The sequence below is a fragment of the Nannobrachium achirus genome (genome assembly GCF_963921795.1).
Source record: "Nannobrachium achirus genome assembly, chromosome: 14".
Classification (NCBI taxonomy): Eukaryota; Metazoa; Chordata; class Actinopteri; order Myctophiformes; family Myctophidae; genus Nannobrachium; species Nannobrachium achirus.
In genome coordinates this window covers 63004372-63030368 of record NC_137821.1, presented here as the reverse complement: position 1 = coordinate 63030368, position 25997 = coordinate 63004372, and the positions used below count along the sequence as shown (strand labels likewise).

Genomic DNA, 25997 nt, shown 5'->3' with positions numbered 1-25997 from the left:
GTTAAAGTGACCATTTTGTTAAAGTTTGCATTTAGTTATTTCACTGTAATTTAACAACATAATAACCAGCAGAGATAGAAGAGACATTCATGGATTTATATTTAAAATAAACTTTAATGTTCCCCCCTGGACCCAGGGTATGGCAGCTGCATACCCCTGCCATAGCAAATTGACGCCCCTGCACTCAATGACCATACATCTTTTATCTGTTCTTTATGGTTTGTAGAACGTTTTTATTTATTTATTTATTTTAATAGGTGCTTGGTCTACTTATGTTTTTCTTAGATTACTATTGCTGTGCATTTGATATATTGACATTGATGGAACCAAAAGTGTACACTCGAGCCACTGCCCTTTGACCCATCTGTAAAAAGTGCCCTCTCCAGACCATGAATGCAGTTTTTACTATGGTGAAAGAAATGCAAATGCCTCCTTTCCTTTCCATGCCATACCTGATGGCAACATTTGATACCTTGTCCGATCTCTCCTGAACTTGAATGCAGCATCTTATGTTGAACAACATAGTTAAGTATCAGAAAATGGATTATATCTAATCAGCACTTCCTTGCTTTCGAAGGCGGCCGTGTCGCAATAGGGGGACGCCCAGTGCAACACTTGTGGAACACTTCCAGCCGTCTGTAAACAAGGAAATACTTTGTTTTGTTTTTAGTTTTGAGTCAAATTATTCATTTTATTTAGTAGCCGGGTAATAAGCGTGATAATGAATGGCTCAGCGGGGATTCGCGGTACATAACAGACCGATGGCCTGATATCAGGCTGAAGGGCTGTTATGTAGGGGAGAGCGGGGTAAACTGAGACACCGGGTAAACTGAGACACTCCATTTATCTTGGCAATGGAACACATTTGTGGTCATGTGACCATTATATTTTCAAGCCCTTTGAATTTCCCACTTGCCATGAAGAGAGAGACCTGATAGTGCTGTAGAAAACATGCTTTTTTCACAAAAATGAGTTTTTTGCATGTAAAAGTAAATATTCTTGCTGTCACATAATCAATTGTTGTGTCAAAGCAAATTGATGCAGGGACAACATTTTATATCATACATGTTGATGAACTTGAACTACCAACTTATAAATCCATGTGATGGATGCTAGATGAAGATTACCCTGAATTGATAAAAGATATCACTTTTCCCAAAATGTGGCTGTGGGGTAAAGTGAGACAATTGCTTCGGGGTAAAGTGAGACACTATCTCACATTATCCCAACATGATAGACATGGAGATATAGCAGTAAATACCTGATTAAAGGGTGTACCAAACTTTTCTCAGTTGATTCTTATGTAATCTTCCCTGTAGAACCCATTTCTGATATACTGTATATATATATATATCTTTATGTGTCGTGCATAATTATTGAGATAATTAGCATAATTGGACTAAATTCGCGAATTATCTCATTAGTTATGCACAATACAACAATACTTTGCAGAAATGCATTCTACAGGAGAAATGACATAAGGATCAACTGAGGAAAGTTTGTTAAACACTTCTATCAACTTTTATAGGGATTTTAGTTTTTCTTTCTGCCCATGTGTCACATTATTTGACACATGGGTGGAAATGACAGGACAAACCATATTAAAAGACTTTCTGCTATGTACATTTTTGTGTTGTGCATGTGAGGAAGGATGACACACACCTAGAACACACGCACGCACGCACACACACACACACACACACACACACACACACACACACACACACACACACACACACACACACACACACACACGTGCAAACATGCAAACATGCACACATGCACACAGACACAGGGCTAACTCCCTATTAATTGGCAGCACAGACCTGAGTTGTACAACTGTATAGGCCTACTTTATTTTCTTGTTTGCACCACATCTCTTCGCCAAAAATAGCTGATCTACAAGCTTGTCTATTGTTTTGGCTAATGAACCCCCCAGATAATAATCTCTCCTGCCTAGTCCCGGCCATGCCTACCTCTGCCATCAGCACTATGTCAATGAAATCCTTCTTTCTGTGAGCAGTTTCTGTTGCAGGCTCATTCCCGGTCTCTGTCTCCCTCTGGTGGTTGATGATGGCACCGCGCTGCTGAACTATGGCCCTGGAGGATCCTGAGGCTATGGTCCTGGTGAACCTGCACTGTGCACACAAACCATGACACAAACACTGGTAGGCCTACTCATTCAGCCCCAAGGAAATAAACAGAGTGCAATAGAAACCGCAGAGCTCACATAACACCGGTCTTGGCTGCATCACTGGTTGCCCATCAAATCCAGAATTGACTTCAAATCCTCTTACTAATAACATACAAAGCATTACATGGACTGGCCCCACTGTATTTTTCCCAATTGCTACACGCAAAACCTAATCCCTCAGATACTCTAACAAAGAAAGGCCTTCTGGACATTGGTCCAACCTAAAAACCAAGGGTGACCGAGCGTTTGCAGTTGCTGCTCCTAAATTATGGAACAACCTTCCATTATTGGTAAAGTCAATTGATGTTTTTAAGGACTTGCTGAAAACTAATTTATTTCATATGCATTTTATGTTATGACGTTTTTAACTGTCTCATGGGCCCTGTTTTATCTTGCTTTAACCGATTGTTGTTGGTTATATTGTTTGAATTGCTTGTTTCTATTGTTTGTATTGCTTGATTTTATTGCTGTCCAGTGTACAGCACCTTGTAACATTGTTTTGAAAGGTGCTTTATGAATAAAATGTACTTACTTACTTACTTACTTACTAATACAAATACATACAAAACAACACATTATTCAGCCGAATCATGAAAACAATTAATGTAACTGAGTGCAGGTTGGAGTGCCTTGAGTGCCTGTTTCGTTTATAACAGGGGTCTTCAACGTTTTCAGGCCAAGGACCCCTTAGTTGAGAGAGAGATGAAGCAGGGACCCTCACAACCCATAGATTCCATATAGTTTCATGGTTTGACAGCACAATCATCAGTGTATTTTGGATTCATGTTCATGTTCATTAGTATTTTCATATATTTAGCCACTTGAACCGTCAATACTTAATAAACGTAACCTTTCACTCTGTACTTGAACTTGTACCTTTTCCCCTCTACACCAAACCTATTTGCCGAAAATAGCCGATCTACAAGCTTACAACGCCTCGCAGGGCGAGGCGTTGTGAGCTTGTAGATCTGCTATTTTTGGATAAAGTTCCCAGAATATGGACGCTATAGGGTTCAAGTGGTTAAAGGAGAAAAAAAGCTTCTGTCACACAAAGATTTGGAAGACCCCCTGTATTAACTCTGAGGACCCCCTAGGGGTCCCGGACCCCCTGTTGAAGACCCCTGGTTTATAATGATGCGTAGGTCTATAAACATTTTGTTGGTGAAAACAAGGCGTGTGTGTAGGCCTGATGCAAATAATACATGAATTACAATATTATTATAACAATAATGAAATGTTCAGGGACTGCCCATAAGTTCATCTCATTTGTCCTAATTTAGTTAGGGTTAGGTTACTTTTAGGGTTAGGTTTAAGCATAGTTTTACTGAGGTTAGGGTTGGGATTTGGGTTAGGTTTAGGCATAGTTTTACTGAGGTTAGGGTACTTAGGGTTAGGTTAGGTTTAGGTTTAGGCATAGTATTTTTCACCAGGTTAACATCACCAGATTCTGATGAATGGGATGTAGGAACAATGAGATTTCGGACCAATACCATGGCACCGAAATGTTCATACATTTTCAAAAAAGAAATCCAAAAATAGGCCTAATGGAAATAGCAGATCTACAAGCTCACACACTTATATTGAAAAGTTGTGAAGTCGTCCTTTAAGCGCATATCTTGGAATGCCCATATATGGACATACTGTGTACTATATGACGTCAGACATCTATGATGTCAGTCATCTCCATATTTGGGAAAAGTTAAATCTTTGCATTCAAGACAATGCCGGAGAAAATTAATTCACAAATAAATGTATAGCTCAATAGCAAAATGCAAGCAGACATGCATGTCCTGATAAAGCTGTTCGATTTATTTGACATAATTATGGCCCAAGACAAGTGCGTGCCACAAAACCTGTGGGATCAGCGTGGCAAAATAAAGTTTATATATAAGATGGAAACATGGATGGAATAAAGTCGGACAAGTGTAGTCTGGTTGCCCTATGAGGGCCCTGTGAGGGTAACCACACTAATGAGGATGATGATGGTGACTATAACGTGTTGTGTGACATTCAGGGGTGTCAATTGGGTATGGTAGGGGTATGCAGCTGCCATACCCTGGGTCCAGGGGGGAAAATAAAAGTTACTTTTAAATTTAAATCCATGAATGTCTCTTTGTCTATCTGTGCTGGTTATTATTATGTTGTTAAATTACAGTAAAATAACTACAATTGCAAAATGTAACATAATGGTCACTTTAACAAGGTATTATACTTATATTCTCCACACTTGTATTCTCCCCATCTTGACAAAATGGTATAGGGCCTATTCCCAGGTTCCGCAGGTCAGCTGCACAGGTGCAATGCATTATTGTTAATTGTGCCACGTTTACTGACATGCTAAGTTTAGCTGCACTTGAAAAAACATTCTAGGCTGCCATATCCAGCTAGAAACCGTAGAAACCTGTGACATAAGTTCTTTTTTTTTTTCAGACATTGTGAAAATAGCCGATCTACATGCTCACAATGCCTCGCAACGTGAGGCGTTGTGAGCATGTAGATCTACTATTTTCACAATAGAACCGCGTTATCCAAAATGTAATGCCTATTTTCCATGAGGACTCCCATCTTTGCCATACCCTAGCTTTTGCTGAACTGACGCCACTGGTGACATTTATGCCAGTCCTTGGGTAAATAGGATCTTGCCTGAATGAACTGGAGAGTTATTTGGAATCTTGGCCTACACATATCTTCTTACTAATAAAGTGAGGGAGGTTTCTTTTAAAATCATACATAGATACTATATCCTACGAGTCACTATCTCCTCAAGTTCAAGAAAGACGTGTGTGTTCATTGTGTGAATTGAACCCAGAGACAATGCTGCATTTATTTTGGAATTGTACCCAAACCAACAGCCTTTAAAGGATAACTCAACAAATAATATGACAATGTTGACTCAGTCAGAAGTGTGTCTTTAGAGGCAGAATGTACTGTCTTTAATAATAATAGTAATAAGAAGAGACAGTGACATGAGGTATTCATAATTAATTTGATAATCATTTTTGCTAAATATCATATACATAATAGGCATAAATCAAAATGTAGTCATTGCAAAATGCAAGCCGTCATATTTGGAAAAAAGACAGGCAGTAGGCAGGCTACATTAAAACAATAATTGTGACTCAAAAATAAGAAAGCTGAAAAGAAAATGTGTCCACTTTTTTTTTACGTTTTCATTTAGTAAATCCTCCTGGCTCTGATGTTTTTTGTGTTGATGTTGACATGCTGTCGTTGTTTTGTACTGCATTGTCTTGTTTTGTATGTCATAACCATGGTCATAAGTTATGACTCATAACTTATAAATAAAGATTTGTATGAAAAGAAATCTTGCCGGAAAGGGAACTATGGTTGACACGGAATGTTGCAAGTCGGACCAAAAATAACGACGGAGCCACTTCCGGGACTCTTTATGTGCTACTCTTGTTGTTAGCAAGATAGCACTGTGGAAGAAGTCAAGTCACATTTGTCGTACAAAACTAAAACTAAAAAACAAACACACAGTACCTCCGAGACAATGAATGTGGGCGTTCGTAAGGTAAACGTTATTAATGTGTGAATGTGCTCTGAATGGTAGGAAGACGTGCAGAGGAACTGTTGTTAAAGTTGCATTGAGATGTGTGCTTTCTGGTGTTTGACATGATGGCACTGCTTTGTGTTTCATTCAGTTGCAGTGCTCGGCTGCACAATATGCATTTGTGTTGAGCCAAGCTTCAAGGTGTTTACAACGGTAAGTCTTTTATGCTCTTATATGTGTTTTTTGTGCAGACTTAAAGGCTGTCAGTCCTTGTTCAAGGTCAGTGACAGTCAGTTGTGGAAAAAGTACTACTCAAGTAAAAATATCGATACAAATAGAAGTACGGAATTCAAAATGTAGTCCTACCAAAAGTAAAACAAGTTAAAACATGTTTGAAAATAGCCGATCTACAATTAAGCTCACAACGTGTCATGATGCAACACGCGCGTTGTGAGCTTGTAGATCGGCTATTTTCAAAATATCCTACGTATAAAATATGGCTATAAGTGGTTAATGTATGTTTTATAATATTATAATAGCCTACAAGTAACTAGTAACTAAAGTTTTCAAATAAATGTAGTGGAGTAAAAGTATTTGGATATGAGATGTAGTGGAGTAGAAGTAAAAGTACTGGAATTTGGAAATACTCAGGTACAAATAACTCAAAATTGTACATTACTAAAGTAAATTTACTTACAGTAGTTACTTTACACAACTGGTGACAGCATGTCATGATCTGAAATATCAACAATTACTTTGAAATACACACCACTCTGAATACACAGCTAACTCTATGGAAATAACATTTCATACAGTTGATGAGTTCAAATCAGAATCAGTCTTTATTGTCACATCACATTAAGTACGGTGGGTGTCTGGGCCAGACATTATAAACTATACTCCATATAAACTAACAACAACCAGAGGCGTCAATTGGGTATGGCTAAAGGGGATAAAATAAAATGCACTTCCTAAAATAAATTCATGCCTGGTGATAAGGTATGGCAACATGACTGGTGTCTTGCACGTGTGAAGGCACAAAAAGATTAATCCAATGACGCTGCCAATGGCCATACCCAATTGACGCCTCTGGTCGTTGCTGGTTGATATTGATGAAAACATTGCTACGTGTATCATGGGCTTTAGTTGTGCAGGCTCATCATTGCAGTTAAAAAGACACACATGTCTTCAGCGCTAAAAAAAATAACATCTGAGCAGACGGACCAAAATGTGCTTTTCAGGATTCAAATTCAAAAGCATCAAAAGCAGCAGATCTACAAGCTCGAGCTTGCGTATCTGCTCATTTTGATGCTTTTGTGGGACCTTGTGGTTATGATGAAGTACTAGGCAGTGGTTTACAACCCTTTTCACATCATTTATTGGGCATTTGAACCACTGAGGTTTAGCCTCTCAGACCCCAAACAAATCGTTTGGATAAGATTTAGGGATTTTGTTAAACTTGAGAATTTTTATGGCATACAGCTGATGAATATCAATTCCATATTTCAAAATATTACAATATATTACACAAAGCCACTCAGAACAAGGATTTATAATAGAGAGTCCAGTGGGAAGTTTCCTCAGTATATCCCCTGGCAAAGTAGTGACTAAAACTTGATCTAGTGATGAATATGTGGTTTTTCATACAGAATACCCAGGCTAGAAGAATCCTGGTTATGAAAGGTCCAGACTGCAGCTTTAACTCTGAATGCAAATCATTTTCTAATGCTTGCATTGTTTTTTTAAAGGGCATCAGCATCTCTCCTGCATCCAGTTCATGGTGAGTCTTCAGCGCAGAGACTTGTGTGGCAAGGATTGTGAAGCCACCAGGCTAAGGGGCTTTGCACACAGACGCGTTTGTTCGCACGGATAAAACGGACAATTTCATGTTTTTAAAAGAAAACAATGACCTCATGCACACCGGCTCCGAATTTTCCATGGGACAAGTGGCTGCGGCCGTGTGTTTTTTTCTCAATCAAACCTAGTTCGATTTGTGCGTCTTGTCGCATGCGGTAAAAAAAAACTCCTTTTGGGATCCGCAGCGCCGATTCCGCACAGCATTGCACACTAACTCCAATGCGTTTTAATTATGCAGCAAACGGGAAAAACACAATGGTTGAAAAACGCGTCTGTGTGCAAAGACCTTTATAGTTGTTGAAAATTAAGGCAGGCCTGAGGTAGGGTAGGGGGCAATTCATCAGGAGCGTGGCATCGCGGTTGGCTCCAAGGCTCCCTGTTCACCGCCCTGCTTCCTAACAGTGGTGATTTCGTTGACTAAAACTATGACGGAAAATATTTGTTGGCTGCGTTTTTCTTTTTTACTGATGAAAACGGAATAAAAACTAAGCTGTGACGCCTAAATATATTGACTATTTCGTCAAAAAAATTTAAACTAGACTAAAACGTTAGGCAGCGACTAGTGGAGAAGGGTAATTTTATGTTTGGTTGGTTATGAAAACAGCCAATCTACAAGCTCACAACGCGTCGCAGCGCGACGCGTTGTGAGCTTGTAGATCTGCTATTCAGCACGCACGCTATTCAGCACGCAACCAAGTGTTAAATCAGTCATTACGATGCCATCAAAGCCTGCCAAAATACATTTTAGTTGACTAAATCAACGGTAGATTTAGTCGCCTAAAAACGTATGATATTTAGTCGACTAAAACTAGACTAAAACTAAAACTTTTCAGGTGACTAAATTATGACTAAAACTAAATTACTAGAGATGTTACCGATCAATCGGCAATGGATCGGATCGGGCCGATCAACGCGTGATCGGCGATAATCGGTGGTTTAGATCAAAAGGTAAATTCACCGATCCGATCGGTGCATCCGATCAACCAGCCGTTCAGTATGCCCACTTGAGGCCATTTTGGGGTATTGATTTCCACAGTGCTGAAGGAATAATTAGTTACTGCTATGATAATAAATACATAGTAATGCTGGTAAATAACTATAAGGCAAATATATAAATGAATCCATGAGTGAATTAATTAATTAAAGTTAAAACATTAACATTTAGAAAATATAAATAATATATAAATAATAACTTGATCGGATCGGTGATTGATCGGTATCGGGTGATCAAACTTTTGTGATCGGTGCTCGGTGATCGGTTCCAAAAAACCTGATCGGACCATCCCTATAAATTACATTTTGTCAAAAACAACATTGCTTCAGAACCTGGAGGGAAGTTGGGTGAGAAAATATGGCATACATTAGATACGTCTCTCTCTGCCTTTCCCCCGTCTTCTCCTTTTCACTGTCCCACCCGAGGGAACAGAAGCACATGGCTTCTGTGTGGGGAGCGGCCGGAGTGAGATGGTGACACCTAGGGGCTCTGCCACAACTTCTTAATGTTTTCACGCTAATTACAGACTTGATTTCAAGGGTTTCATCTATTTAACAGCACGTTTCGATGAACATTACATACACTATGTAGTGTAACTGTGTAACTACACCGGATTTAGCTCTCGGTCGTCCTCAGACGAGCTTCCATCGGAGTCTCCAATCGTTCCGGTTCTCCATACACCCGGCCAGCTCCGAAGAGCTTTCAGCTCCCGCATCCTTCTTCAGGACGTCCACATACGTTAAAGCAGAACGTCCTCGCGATCGATGCCCGCGCTTTGGTTCCCACAGGATCAGCCTGCTGGCCGGGAGCTCCCGATGTCTGTGGCAGTGGCCGGCCAGCTTCATCCTCCTAGCTGCTACCTTCTTGCTATTAACACTGATTTCCTGTCTCTGGCCGCTATGCAGCTCCGAAATGAGGTTCCTCGCTGAATCGGGCGACTGGGGGGAAGCTCCGACGTCGCAAACACTTCTTAACCTTTTGTGAACATTCTATCCAAAAAGTAAAGATCCTATACCGGTCTCTCAACTGTTTACTTCTCAAGCGTGGAAGAAAATCGAAGCAGCGTGTTGAAATATAGACTTTATATCGCTTATTCTGTCAGGCGGTCAAATGTTTTTAGACAGGTGGCAACGTGGTATAAACACTATGAAAATTAGTGGGGAAAATAATGCAGCTGGCTGACAAAAGGAGCGATTTAAACTCTTTATTTCAACACGCTGCTTCGATTTTCTTCCACGCTTGAGAAGTAAACCGAAGAGAGTATTGGATAGAATGTTCACAAAAGGTAAGAAGTGTTCCTGATGGCGGAGCTGTCCTGCAACGGACCGATTGTGGATGAGAAAAGTGATGAACTCATCTCGGAGCTGCATGGCGCAGGGAGAGCTCAAATGCATGCACGGGCGCACGTGTGGATTACTGGATGGTTGTTAGAATGTAATACATCTCCTCTTGCCAAGCAAGGTAAGGATTGAGACAGGAAAGATTCACAAGGAGAGAGAAGTCCATGCAACAGACTGTATAGCAAAATGGGACGTCCTTGCTACGTACTTCGGACTGTTAGGATGAGAAATGTGCATGACATTAACACTGGAAATGGCTTTAGAGTTTATTTAAACGTTGTATGGGTGCAAAACAGTAAACACTCACTATGACAAGCAATATAAAACCACTGCAAACCCTGTAGTCTGTTAACACTCTAGTCCAGGGGTCTTCAACAGGGGGTCCGGGACACCTAGGGGGTCCTCAGAGTTACTACAGGGGGTCCTCCAATCTTTTCTCCTTTTTTATATTAACCACTTGAACCCTAGCATCCATATTCCTTGAACTTTAGCCAAAAATAGCAGATCTACAAGCTCACAACGCCTCTCGCGGCAAGGCATTGTGAGCTTGTAGATCGGCTATTTTTGGCAAAGAGGTTTAGTTTAGAGGGGGAAAAGAGTGAATTACAGAGTGAAGGGTATTGACGGTTCAAGTGGTTAGATATCTGATATCTAACACAAATTGACATGAAACCAAAATACCTTGATGATTGTGCTGTCAAACAATGAAACTATATGGAATCTCTGAAAAGGTTGTGGGGGTCCCTGCTTCATCTCTCTCTCAACTAAGGGGTCCTTGGCCTGAAAACGTTGAAGACCCCTCAAGGGTTGACACTAAGGTCTCAGAGGCACTTGCCCATCGGGCAAGTACAGGTCATGTTCTACTTGCCCGAAGGTATTGCCCACTTGCCCGAAAAGTAAATGAAATGATAGGTACGATTTTAATTACCGCTCAATTTAACACTTATTTCTTTACTTTCTGAGGCTGTGCGATAAAATGTCATACCTCAATACCTCCAAATCCAAATACCAAATACTTTCACACTTGTTATTTCATATTTTTAAATGTAGCAACAGTAAAAACAGCATAGGTAAATAGTGCTCTTATTTTACATTCCACAGACCAGAAGACACAGCGCACTGGCCACGTTCAGGTGTTTAGACAGATATCTGGTGTTGTGTTTATAGACATTTGTGTCCCCTCTCAAATGAGCACTTGCCCTGTCGGGCAACCTGAAAGCCAACTTCACCTGCCCTGACGTTTTATTTACCTGCCGGGGGCAGGTGGGCAAGCCTTAGTGTCAATGCCTGCTCCCTGCTCTAGTCTATTAATTGTATGCAGATGGGAAAAAATAAATTTCTTTAATTGCTGATTTTGATGATTTTCCTCAGGGGGCTCATCTCCAGCCAACACCAGACAGTACAGGACTCAGCCAACCCATAAGATCGGCAAATGGAAGTATCTGCTGCCAAAAGAACCGGTAAGAGCTTTGTTTGTGTTTCCTCTGTTAAAATGGCAGGTGTTGGTGATTTCATGTCTCTGTTTTTCACAGCACTGTAATCCATGGGCCATATGAGATGTCGGTATCGTAAAGGTGGCAAAGGTTACTATGCATTTTTGAAAAGCTCTATATCTGTAGATTATATTATATGATAACCTTTTCTGAGACACAGCTAAATTGGTGTTATCAGCTGCTAGAGTTGGTGTCCCATTAACTTTACTATATAGGAAAAAAAAAGTAGCATATGAGGGGCTAAAAAACGGCCCCACAAGACTATGGTTTAAGTGATGAAAAGTGATGAGTCATCACTTTTCACACTTTTGTGGGTGCCGCGATAAATCATCACTTTTCACACTTTTGTGGGGGCCGTTTTAGCCCAAGGAATGTTTTTCGTGCAAAACAGATGCTTGCAATGGATTCAGAATCATGAAAAACCCCTAGTTTGACCCCTCATATGCTACTTTCTTTTCCTGTAATGTAAAGTTAATGGGACACCGACTCTAGCGGCTGATAACACCAATGTAGCTGTGTCTCAGAAAGTGTTATCATACCAAAATATAATCTACACATATAGAGCTTTTCAAAAATGGCCAGTAGCCTTGTGCGAGCAAAGTAAGTTGCTTTCTGTGGGCTGCGAGTGCGACCCTGCGGGTGATGGGAAGAGAATGTACATCGTAGGTACAGTACATTATAACTCTATGGTACAGTACGGGCACACAGATATAGACACATATTAAATATATATATAGAACAGATAGACAAAAATAGCAGATCTACATGCTCACAACGCCTCGCGTTACGAGGCGTTGTGCGCATGTAGATCGGCTATTTTCACAATTTCTGCCTCTAATTTTTGACAGTTTGACCAATATTTAATTTGTCATTTTTATAGGTATTAAAGTCCTTAAATTGTCAGTTTAGAAATGTGCATTTACCCTCTATAGTCTTTACACTTAAACTTTATGTCGTTTTGTTTACTGTTGAGAAAACAATCTTGCACATAAAGTTAACAATTTTGCTGCCATTTTAAACATAGCTGTACTAAGCAGCCGCCAAATTGTCCTTACCTTTTAACGTGGGCACGTGCACGCATCGTGCACAATCTGTGCGCGACTCATCTAGTAGACGTGTAGACTCGGTGACAGCTTTCGAATAAAAAAAACCTTATCCGCCAGTGTTTACGTGAAAAAACATTTGAAAAAGCCAGCTGTGCGCTATGGTAACACGTGGACACGTTCGTGCACATAGCAGGCGTTATGTGCGCAGATCATATGCCAGGCGGGTAGAGGAATCAAACAGCTACAAAATAAATAAAAAAAAGCTATGCGAACGGAGCTGTGATTGGACGTCAGACCGGATATGGAAACCTAGATCCGGTCCAAACGGGAAATATGACCGGATACAGTTAGGGGGCGGGCCTAAAGTCTCCGAAGCGGCTCTATACAGCGATCATACCTTTCATCGTTTCATAATGATTAAAGCTAATTAAATCTTCGGGCTCCTCGGGCATCGCAGAGTGGTACTGCGGGAAATCTCCGGTTTCGGATCGCAGAGTATGAGTTAATCATCTGAGGACCCCCCAAAATAATTTGGGGACCCCCAGGTTGAGAACCATTGCCTTAGAGGGAGGGATATTAACTCTCCTACTGCCAGATCATTTATTTATTTATTGGGTCTGGTGCCATCAAAAAGCGGCTTACCTTTGCGACGTTATAGTAGATAGACAGACAGACATTTATTTATTTATTTTTATTTTTTTGGGTTGTGCAATAGTGCACTTTGGTCTGCCAGGCAGCAGAGGGCGGCGTCATGCGAGAATGAATGTGAATTTGCCTGTTATGTGTTGAAGAAGAAGAAGACCAGTCACTGGCCACAGAGCCTTACAGCCAGAGGAAATCAACAAGGAAGTGAATTGTTCTCCGTTGATACAACGCATAATGGATTTTTTACACCATCACTGCGGAAAATGTGTTTACAGTAGACGGCCGCGCGACCCCTCATCAGCTTACAGTCATCAGACGAACGAACCGAACGAGCGCCGTATTGGCGGAGAGGTCTTGCGAAATCGGGCGAATGTGAACGTTCAAAGCGTTGGGAGAGTTAAAAGCCCCCTCCCTAGCCTGATACTTCAGTCCGCACATCACCACCCCCTGTTGGTGGGTGGTTTGTAGTGTGGACTGAAGCTGCACATATTTTATTTTATTTCGAGCGCGCCTGAAGAGCGGGCGCATTGAATGGGCCAATCAGAGTTGTATGCTTGGAGCACGTGGTTTGGCTGCTCCGGTCCCAGCCCCCTCCAAACAGAGCTCTTGAGCTCACGTGAGACACGCTCGTGGACTCTGATTGGTGTCCTCTGCCCACGTGAGAGTCTAGTGGACTCTGATTGGTCCGTGAAAACTGTCATGGCGGAGTCAGACTCAACTCGTATTATTTTAATAAATGATGCAATAGTGCCGTTTCACCACGTTTTAATACCATTTTGCACTAACGTAAACATGCAGACATATAATATGTTATGAGAAATAACGTATTTTTGCAATGTCACGCCACGTCGCGCGTGTGTGTGTGTGTGTGTATGTGTGTGTGTGACGTCAATAGGCTTTAGCCCGCCCACGCCGAAGTAGAATCTCCGTCCGTAATCTCAGACTCTCATCCCGAAGTGAAACGTAGTGTGAGATGTCTGGCGCTCGCAGTCAGGCAACCCCCTCCCTACCCACAGCAAATCCAGCCCTTATCACACCTTTAACTTTCTTATGCCATATTTCTTTTAGCCCAAGAAGAAGAAGGAGAGACAGCAGATGAAGCCGATCAGCGCGGCCACAGACACCATGTACCCCACGCTGAACGTCATGGTGTCGGGGTACGACATGACGGCGGTGGAACACTTCTCCCAGTACATCCATAACTTCTGCAACAGGCTGGGCATCAAAGTGCAGGAGAGGTAACAAAAAAAAGGTGTTCCAAAAAGATTTTTTTGTTTTTGTTTAGGCCAGTGGTTCTCAACCTTTTCAGGCCGCAACCCCCAAAATAATCATATTTAAAGGACATCTTTGTTTTTTTTACAACAAGGATTCATATTTTAGATTGTAATTAGAGAAAAGAAAAAGTGAGTGTAAAAATGTTTCCATTTGCTTCGTTCTATTGTTTTATCGCGTTTACCGTGCTAAAATGTGGGGCATGCGTACACAGGGGGCATGCGTACAAGTGGCTAAATATGTCTTTTAGACACAATAAGCCAGCAGTTTCTTTATTGCTATTTACTGTAACACTTCTATCCCCCATAAGTCACATTCAACCATGAAAAGATGCGTTGTATCTTGGGAATGGGCTTATTCTGGGTAAAATGACCTATTTAGCCACTTGTGTGCATGCCCCCAACCACTGAAATAAGAATCTCTAAAACAATAGAAAGAAGTAAATGAAATCATGTTAACACTCATCTTTTATATTCTTTAATTACAATCTAAAATATGAACCCTCGTTGTAAAAAACTAAAGTTGTCCTTTAACTGGGGACCCCTCACCCTGACGAGCACTAAGGCCACATTCTCATAATATAATTCGGTTTAGTCGTGCGAATGGGAGGGGTGAAGTTGCCACATTATTGCATATTTAATTGATACGTTTGCACTCACACTGCACATTGTCATCCGAAACAAGGAATCTCTGAGTCCACGTCTGTCCACGGGACATGTATCCAAGCTGCATAATAATGCCTCCTCCATCTCCCTGTGTTTATTAATTCTTCAAGTTCAACTCACAATGTAACCGCAGGACCCCCGCAAAATTGCGGCGCAGGCGTTAGCCTATTTATCTGCGGTCGACGGTCGTAAAGGGGCGATCAAAAAATAAAACCAGCAGCGGCCGGAGGGTCTCGCAAAATCTACCAGCAATAAACCAGACAGCAAATACTTTAGCAAGATATGAATATCTACGAAGAGGAGAACGCCAACGTGTCTCTCTCTCTCTCTCTCTCTCTCTCTCTCTCTCTCTGCCCCTCGTCTTGCCCTCCGCTGGCTCCCTCTCTGCGCCCCGCGCTTAAAGTGCCTCCATTTGGACATGATTTGGCACAGAGAGTGTGAGAGAGAGAGAGCGCGCGCGAGCAAGGGCGAGAGACCCACACATCGGCCTATGTTATATTAGGCCTATAGCCTATATTATATACAAGTGATTCCAGTGGCACTATCTAACTGTGAGCAACTCCTCACAAATAATACACTGTGTGCGATCGAGGGAGCGGTGATCAGAAATTAAATCAATGAGGGGAGGGGGCGGCCGGAATAGTCAGACATCTAATGAGAGCGGACGGTCTGGAGGGGGATTTAACCTTTTATAAATAACTATGGATTTAACCCGCACATTACATGGCTCTATATAGCCTACCACAATGTTTCATTGCCTGTATTTGAGACGGATGGATTCACACCAACAGTGAAGCGTTTGCTGTAGCGAATCGAAACCTCCGTTTCTTTGTGGATTTGCATTTGTTTCTTTGATTCGAAAAAGAATACGGATGCATCTTCACACATGCCCAAACGTTGTGTATTTTCCGACAATACGTTACAGGATTAGTTTTAATCGCAATAAAACGTGCCTGTGTGAATGCCGCCTAAGAGTTGATGCATTACATTTTGTATAACACGGTTCTATGCTGAAAATGGCAGATCTACATGCACACAACTCCACGCAGCGCGAGGCGTTGTGAGCATGTAGATCTGCTATTTTCACAATTTCTGCCTCTAATAATAGACAATTTGGCTAAGGTTTAATTTGTCATTTTAGAGGTATTAAAAAGTCCTTAAATTGTCACTTTAGAAATGTCCAGATACCCTCTATACTATTTATGTTGGTTTGTTTACTGTTGAGTGCGAAAACAATGTTGCACATTAAGTTAATCATCTGGGGACCCCCCGAAATAATTTGGGGACCCACCTGGGGGTCCCGACCCACAGGTTGAGAACCACTGGTTTAAGGCACGGCTGTCACAATTATGACATTTTACATGACGATTAATTCATTTAACTGTCACTCAAATAATTGTGATTACCGATTTAATTGTGTTTTTTTTCGTTGACAATTGCATTTCTGGCTGGCTTGTAGGCTTTGAAGTTGCCCATGGCAGATATGACACATAACCTAAATATACAAAGACTTTACTGACATATTTGACAACTTTATACTTAAAAAAGAACACTGATAGTGGAAATAGCCGATCTACAAGCTCACAACGCGTTGTGATGGTGTGTGACATGCATGGTGTGTGTTCCCCTTCACAGTTTGTAAGCGAGGTAAACACAACGTAATGATGGATCCACAATGTGGGAGATTAGCAGTAGGGGTACAAGAGTAAATTCAAACAAATCGATTTAATCGATTATAAAAAGTTATTTGACGACAAATAATCAATTTTGGAGGGCATAATTTTCTGTCGTACAATAAAAGTTTGAAATATGGCATAATTGGCTAATAAGACAATCAGATGAAAAGGCTGATAAAAGCACGCTTCTCGATTATACAATGAATCCAAAAAGTAACCAATGGAATAACACTGTTTGGCAGTGTTTATGAATGTGTGTTAATGTTGACTCTATCTCTCTCTCTCTCTTCCCCTCAGCTATGCTTTGCCCACCAAAAGCACAGAGGTCATGGTCTTGCAGGAGCAAGGCACCAAGATGTACGTGGACTCTGTCCTCCGGACTCACATGAGAGTTGTACAGGTAAGGGCTGCACCAGGCATGCGCACACAAGGGGGCTTTTGCCCCTGCCCTTTTATCAGTAAAAATAAAAAAATGTGCCCTCTCCAGACCAGCTTTTAGTATGGTGAAAGAAATGCAAATGCCCTCTTTCCTTGCCATACCTGAAGGCAGCATTCAAGAGAATTGCCTTGTCCAAACTCTCCTGAACTTGAATGCAGCATTTATGCTGAAAAAGATCTGTGTAGAAAACCATGCCGTTACGCCACATCTCCATTATGCTTAGTTCCAGTGTGGTATCACGCGCACAAAAATAGCCGACGCGTTGTGAGCTTGGAGGTCTGCTATTTTAGATATTAGAAATTTCAGCCCCTGCCTCTTTACATCCTCTGCACGTCCTTGGGCTGCACATTTTGCATCAGTGAAACACAAACAAAGAAAACTCCTTCAGTTTATTAACCGCCCAAGCTCTAAATACTTGAATGTAGAGATGGGACCATATGAAAATTTCATGTCACGATTATTGTGACAAAAGAAATCATGATTTACGATTTACCAATTATAGAGGGTTTATGTGGTACCGGATATGCAGCTCAGCAAATAAAAGGTGAATTGATCCAAGTGCATGATGGAGGACGATATCACGATAAATTAAATCTCCATGATCCGATTATCGTGTTTTTTTATCATGATAAGCGATAATATCGCTTATCGTCCCATCCCTACTTGAATGCATTTCTTTTTTTTTTTTGTTTTTTTTTGTTATCAATATACTGTAGAATTCTAAGTTGATAGTTCCACACTTAATGCGCTTCACGCAGGAGTGCTTTCTCTCATTAGCTGAGTGGTGACGCAGTTGTGAAACGATGGCAACGAAGCTTTCTGGGTGTTTGTCTCATACAGTGCACGGTCAGTGATAAAACATCAGCAGTAGGGCAATCACAAGACACAGCACACAAAGACAAAACATCTCTCTTGGTGGAACGACATGGTCATAATTATCTATAGCAGTGGTTCTCAAAGTTTTACTTTTCAAGGACTCCCCTTAAAGGACAACTTTGTTTTTTTTACAAGGGTTCATATCGTCGCTGTCGGGCAGAAACCTTGTATCTACAAGTTTCAAATGTGTACGTCTTTTGGTAAAGCAAAGCCCTGCTTCATCAAACAAGACTGTCGCACAAAACTAGTGAAAACAGCAGATCTACAAGCACAGTGTGCTTGTAGATCTGCTGTTTTCACTAGTTTAGTACATTTTATAGATGATAAATACAAAACTAACGGTTTTGGACATACAAGGTTTCCACCAACAACGACGATATATTAGACTGTAAATAGAGAAAAAAATGATGTGTGTTAAAATGTTTTCATTTACCATTTTAGCGAGTTTGATATCAGTGGGTGGGGGCATGCGTACAAGTGGCTAAATATGTCTTTTTAGACACGATGAGACGACAAATTCTTTATTACTATTTACAGTAACACTACCCCTAGGGCTGTCACAATTATTACATAATCGTCTAATCGCAGTTATTTGACATAATCGCGATTATTTTTCATAATCGTCATAATTGTTTCCATGTTGAAAAATGTTGATACATATTTTTTTAAAGTAAAAAAATTGTGGAAATAGACGATCTACAAGCTTGTAGATAGGCTATTTCCACTATCAATGTTCTTTTTTAAGTATAAAGTTGTGAAATATATCAGTAATTTCTTTGCATATTTAGGTTATGTGTCATATCTGCCATGTGCAACTTCAAAGCCTAAAAGCCAAAAAGAAATGTGATTGTCAACGACAAAAACACAATTAAATCTTTAATCGCAATCATTTGAGTAAAAATACATATTTAGCCACTTGTACACATGCCCCCACCCACTGAAATCAAACTTGATTAAATGGCTAAAACGATAGAAAGCAGTAAATGAGAACACTCATATTTTATTTTCTCTAATTACAATCTAAAATATGAACCCTTGTTGTAAAGAAACAAAGTTGTCCTGTAACTCTGACAGTATACAAATAGAACCAAATCCATGTGTACACTGTCAGAGTTACAGACCTCTATGGGTCAATTTGGACCCCGCCAAAGGAACCCACAGGGTCCCGGGAATCCACTTTGAGAACCACTGTTCTATAGTATGTATGCCACTGTCGGCAATGACTCGTTCAAAAATCACAACCCAAGGCCATGCCACTAAGTATATTAACATTATGATGTGGCCTGCAGCATGGTGGAATTTGTTGGTCAAAAGTCAAGGTCACATATTGACACACAAACCAGGGACGTGCCGGCCATTGGGAAAAGCGGGACAACTCCCGAACGGCCGGTTCATTCCAGGCCGGCCATTAGGGAAAAAAATTAAATAAAATGTCGGCCTGTGTTCCATTTTGGGGGCTGGGCGGCCAACAAAGTAAATTGTCACTGTCGGGCAGAAACCTTGTATCTCCAAGTTTCAAACTTGTAAATTCTTTCGCAAAGCAAAGCCCTGCTTCATCATACAAGGCCGTCGCACAAAAGTAGTGAAAACAGCAGATCTACAAGCACACAACGCCTCGCGGTGCGAGGCGTTGTGTGCTTGTAGATCGGCTGTTTTCACTAGTTTAAATTAAAATGATAAATACAAAACACGACGAAATATAACTCATGTAATTGGCCCAGTGGCTTGTCACTTGTCATGATCTGAAATGGCAAATCTTTGAGTAGCAGCAGCTCTATAGAGAGATCTCTCTATAGCGCGCAATGAGGGCCTCTCCAACTCTTTTTCCCTGGCTGAATCAGGGGCCCAGCACATTATCATCAGGGGCACATTATGAATCAGGGGCCCACACATTATCATGCATAACTTCTGAACAAATCATCGAGACTTCCCACATGTCCTCGATGATGCAAGATAGTGATGTAAATAATCACAGGGACAGGGAAGCTGTCCGAACCTTCCCTAAAACATTGGCTAAATTAAATAACTATGTTTCTGTGTCAGCAATCTGGCCAGCCATCGTCAAAGAAAAGGTCCTTTTCACTTAACTGGAGCTCAGTTGGTCTGTTCTTGAGAGACTGCTATGTAGGGTTGGGTATCGTCAGCGATACTTTTAATGGTATCGATTAAATGATGTCGATACTATCGGTATCGGTTCACGTAAAAACTAACGATACCTTGTTTCGATACTTTTGAATGCACCCCTTGCCGGTCGCATCTGTAACAGTTGGGCTACTGAGAGTTTAATGACTGCTTTAGTAGGCTACACTCGTTACTGTGAAAATAGCCGAGAATAGCCTATAATGTTTATTATTATGATAATGATCCAACGTCTATAAAATAGCCCATAGAAAAGGGCAAATAATAATTATAATAATAATAAATAAAGTATTGGAAATGGTATCGAAAAAGGTATCCTATCGATTCCCAGGTATCGAAAAAGGTATCGTATCGATTAAAAGGTGAACGATACCCATCCCTATGTCAGTGGTTCTCAAACCTTTTCATGTGAAGGACCCCCAAAATTATATTTATTTGACCATGGACCCCCATCTCAAAATATTTAGTTCCAGGGACCACCCAGAAGCAAAATTTGAGTTACAAACGTATGCTTTGAAAATACATACAGTATATTCAAAGATTTGCACACATTTTCACAACTTTTTCAAAAATAGCAGATCTACAAGCGCTGTGAGCTTGTATATCTGCTATTTTTCACTGGTTAAAGCATTCGATAATTCTAGGCCTAAATGGGTTAAAATATGATTATTTATCAGCGATGCACACCTCTAGTTTGCCTTCAATCTGCGATCTCTTCCTCTTTGATGTGTTCTAGCTCGGTCATCTCAGCGCCACGTTGAGCCCAACCTTTATGGAAGTCCTTCTGAAGAATCAACCCGAGGGAGTTCATCTATCTGTGAAGGAGGTGAGGAGGTTGTTTTGGGACATCGTAAGGGCTTGTAAAGGAGTAACCTCGCCCACCAGGCTTTCTGGGGGAAAAGCCTGGTGTTCGTTCACAACTGTCCGTTTGGTTTCCTACTAGAACAGGGGTGGGCAACTTTGATGATGGTGATTGCCACTAGATTTCCACCTTTCACTCCAGAGGGCCACATCGCATATTGCTACGTCCTACTTTGTCATTCTAGTACCTCATACAAAAGAAACAAACATAGCAGATCTACAAGCTCAAAACACATCGCGCTGCTTCTTTTGAATCGGAATCCTGAATTATTTTTTGTTATTTCTTTTTTTTTTTTTACATAATTTTTATCCCACAATTTTGTAACCCATTTTTTCACCCAGTGCTAATTGCTCTGCTCTCCCTCTGCCGCGCCTGGGGAGACAACGGACTGACCTCATGCTTCCTTCTATGCATGAGGAGTCCGAGTTGCTTCTTTTCACCTGGCAGTGGAGATTTCCCTGGTTTGGACGTAGAGCGTGGAAGGAACACATTATTCCAACCAGTTCCTTTCCCCTCCATCAGGCACCCCGGCTGGCCAGGGGGAGGCATTATTGAGACCAGGATTACGTGCATGTTTTTGTGAGGGTATCAACCCTAGGAGACACGGGGAGAACATGCAAACTCCACACAGAAAGGCCCTATCGCCAACCCCACCCAGGGTGTGGGCGCTGATGACGCGGAGGAGGAACACGCCGCCAGCGCCCACAGCGTCCCCTGGCGGGAATCGAACCCAGGACCTTCTAGCTGTGAGGCGAAGCGCTAACCACTGCGCCACCGTGCCCCCATTTTTTGTTATTTCTTAACCCTTTGTAAGCCACGGGGAGCCCCTTAATGTTAAAACCGCAGTATATCGCACATCCCAGCAAGGAGTCTCAGCCACGCCGTACTTTCCCGGACTTTGTCATTAAAACCGGAATAAATTATTTTGATCCGAAAATCGGCGATCGTCTAACCTTCCCTAGTCACCACTCGTGCATTGATAGCTCATGCACGGTCTGACATGAAGCAGAGGTGACGTCAGCTCCTCTCCTTCTCCAAGGCTACTCCCAGCCATCCGTTTGCTGTCTGTACATCAGTGCTCCTACTGCAGCCATGCTTGGGGCTATGCTAGCGAAAATTTTCAGTTCTTTTCTTGAGTCACACATGGATTATTTGCGGGGACATTTACGTGAACGGATCGCGCACGCGAAACGCACGGGGAGATCGATGATCGGCCAAAACCCCCATTCTATCCCAACGGAGATCGAGAAAATCACGGTGAGCTAATGACCTGAAAAAAAAAAAGAAAAAAAAAACAACGGCGCTGTCCAAGAAGGAGGGGCGGCGGGCTCATGTTTATAAACATAATATTATGTCTCAGATCACAATACAATAATAGAAATTTCACGGCTAATCTACCAACCACCATTCTATTTCGGACGGCAAAGTGTTAATTGGAATCCTGAAATGTAACATTTTGATTTAATTTCTATCACATTTAGTTATATACTCATGTTAACTTTATGAACCTAAATTCAAATACATTGGACATAAAAAAAATACATTTTAATACTACTATACTAGTCATTAAGCTACTAATATAGACTGACGGAATTAAAGCAAGTCATGTTTGGTTGGGCTGTATTAACCATTGGGCCAGTGGGGCCATTGCCAGGGGCCCTTGGCTCTTAGGGGCCCTTGGCTCTTAGGGGCCCTTGGCTCTTAGGGGCCCTTGGGGGAACTGGGCCACGTGGTCATTAACAATTTACTAAAGTTAAATGTATAGGTTAATTAAAAATCAAATGTGTGGTGCCCTCCTCTGTTGTCTACAGGTGCTTTCTTTGCACAGATGATCATCATGGCTTAAAATCTGAGCTGGGTAGTGCGAGTCGGGAGGGAGGGGGTTTATAATGGAGGGTCGGGGGGGGGGGCCCTAAAACATTATAGGCCAGGGGCCCTCACTGGAGTTAATACGTCCCTGTGTTTGGAATTGTAACAGTTGAATTCAATAATATATTCAGTATTCCAGTATTAACCTGCGGGCTGCATTAAGCGAAGGTGGGGGCCGCATGTGGCCCCTGAGCCACCAGTTGCCCATGTATGCACTAGAAGAAGCGGCGTCGCTTTGATTTGGTTCCCTCCGTTTGTTTCTCCAATCCCTATTAAAATGCTTGAGTAGCCTAGTGTAGTCTTGCCAGTCACTAACAGTTGGACTAAAAGATGCATATACCAAACGATTCTTTCAAAAGCAAAACTACTCCGCATCAAGGAGTTTATTAGGTAGGCCCTAAAAGTATGTCCTTGAGCGCAGGGGAATTATTTTGGGTTAAAACTGAATCCGGTTTTATAGTCCCGGCAAATTGTAGTCCTTTGAGTACTACAACATGACGTTTTGTGGTTTCCGCTCCAGACCGGTTACAACACCGAAAAGTGAAGTGATCCCAGACTAGTAAAGGAGTAATCCACCCCAACAATGACTTTACTTTCTATCAACTAGTAAGACGCCTCAGGGCCACATGCGACCTCGCCCTAAAGGGCAAGATTGCGCCGATTCTTGGCCATCTGTCCAGTGATGTACAGTATATCGGTGCAGTTTCCCATATATGGAGACCCCTGGTACCCATATATGGGCTGTTATGCCCATACATGGAGATCACTGTCTGAACCAGAAACACAGATATGGCATTCCATATGATGTTTGATATGGGCTTAATATTGATGACATCAGGGATCTCCATGTATGGGCATGAAGGGATTCTTTTAGAGTGGTTCCCATGACGTCACAACATACGATCCCTTTCATGCTCATACATGGAGATCCCTATCTGAACCAGCCACACAGATATGGACAATGGCTTGGCCATCTGGCCAGTCAGGGATCTTCATATATGGGCATAAAAGGGATTTTAGGGAATACCCATATATGGACTTTTACAACAGACTGACAGGCACACACACGGAGACAAGCTCAGTCATCGACATAGTGTTTGGTCAAAATATATCATATGTTTATAACCTAGGACATATGGGCAACTGGCGGCCCGGGGGCCACATCTGGCCTCCACCTTCACTTAATGCGGCCCACAGGTTAATATCGGAATACTGGTATGTCATTGATTTCAGCTGTTACAATTCCAAACGTGTAAACACAACCCACTTTGATTACTTCAGTCTATATTAGTAGCTTGACTAGTATTACAATTGTATTTTCTTTTTTATATCCAATATATTTGTATTTAAGTTCATAAAGTTAACATAAGTGAAACAAATGCATTTGAAATTAAATAAAACATACTTGTCATGATTCCAATGAAATACTTCCAAAAAGTAATTCAGAATGTATAGATCGGCTATTTTATGTTACATTTGTGACATAAAATGTCATTCATTACGAAAAAGTTAAAATACAGAGGGTTAGGGTTAGCCAAAACCTCTTTAACTCCATTTTAGATGTTTTCGATTTTTTTTTTGGGCATAAATCAGGGCTATTGAACACCCTTTACATCTGAGTGTTGGTTAAAATAATATTGAACCAATGGAAAGTAGTAAAAAGTGCTTGGGACAACCTCCTAACTGCACACTTTCTGCCAAACCAGCTGACTCCACCCGATTGGCCCTCTCTTTTTTTCATAAATATGTGCTATTGAACACCCTTTACGTCTGTGTGTTGGTTAAAATAATATTGAACCAATGAAAAGTAGTAAAAGCCCTTCGGTCAAAACCTCCTTACTCCACTTGAGCTCATTTTCCCGAAAATGAACATTTTGGAGTTTGGTTTCTGCCCAACAGTATACTGTATGCATTGTGGCCCTCTGGGGTGAGTGTGGAAATATTGCAGCCCTCTCCATCAAAGTCTCCCTCCCCTTGATTACTGTTCATTTTCCTAGTTTGCTGCTGTCAGTATCATTATTGAAGCTGCTACAATGTCAATGAGGCACCACGATAAAAAAAAAAAAATGTTTACCTTTATGTATCTGCACACAATACATAACACCTTGAATGTTCGCCACGGAATAGCGAGCAGGGGAGTCGCACCAAATTCTGGGCCCTGGGTACAAGGATTCACTGTGGGCCCCCCATGAATGCTTTAACTATTGAAAAATAGCAGATCTACAAGCTCACAGCGCCGCACCGAGTGCCATGCTGCGAGCTTGGACATGTGCTATTTTGAAGTCTTTGAATATTTCAAATCCTTCTGAGGTTTGTTGAGGATGTTTCTATGTATATTTTCATGTGAAGGACCCCCAAAATATATGTATTTGGCCACGGACCCCCATCTCAAAATATGTAGTTCCAGGGACCACCCAGAAGGACCCCCAAAATATATGTATTTGGCCACGGACCCCCATCTCAAAATATGTAGTTCCAGGGACCACCCAGAAGCAAACTTTGAGTTACAAATCTTGGCTTAAACAATACTGTTCAATACATTCAATACATTTTCACGACTTTTCAAAAATAGCACATCTACAAGCTTGCGGCTTCTATATCTGGTATTTTTCAATAGCTAAAGTATAAAATAATTAAGGCCCCTCCACCTTGGGCCCTAGTAACTCAGTCCCACTTTCCCCCTCCTTGTGACGCCCCTGATGGTGAGACCAGGATACAAGTGGTTAAGGGGAGGGACCACTGGATATTGACATTTTCTTTATTTTGACTAACAAGCCTCTCATATCTCCTTTCCCCATTCTCTTCTCTCTCTGTCTCCTCCATGTCCTCTCTTCCTTGCAGCATACGGAGGCTGACTACCAAGCCCGCTTCAAGAAACGTCCCGATCTAGAAGGACTCATGGCACAGATCAGCTACAATTAAAGGCTACAAAACATTGTCAACTTGTATTAGGAAGTTATACTTTATTTAACATTTATTTCACATGTTTTATGTACAACGTGCATACAATGCACCTCCACCCCTATACATAATGAATAAAAAGACATCTGTAATTCCATTTTGTTGTGAATATTTCCTTCTAATGTGGAGGGAAGCCGCCATGAATGTACCTGACTGTT

At 41.4% G+C, this 25997-nt stretch overlaps 1 protein-coding gene across 1 annotated transcript; it reads left to right on the top strand.

The window, feature by feature from the left end:
• Window positions 1-5627: 5627 nt before the first annotated feature.
• Window positions 5628-25895, top strand: LOC308298345 (large ribosomal subunit protein mL48-like). Its single transcript, XM_080741930.1, has 8 exons — window positions 5628-5726; window positions 5857-5918; window positions 7454-7485; window positions 11268-11356; window positions 14149-14318; window positions 16991-17093; window positions 20884-20973; window positions 25720-25895. The coding sequence occupies exons 1-8, from the start codon at window positions 5706-5708 to the stop codon at window positions 25798-25800; spliced, it is 648 nt and encodes a 215-aa protein (XP_080598056.1). The 5' UTR covers window positions 5628-5705; the 3' UTR covers window positions 25801-25895.
• The last annotated feature ends 102 nt before the right edge of the window (window positions 25896-25997 follow it).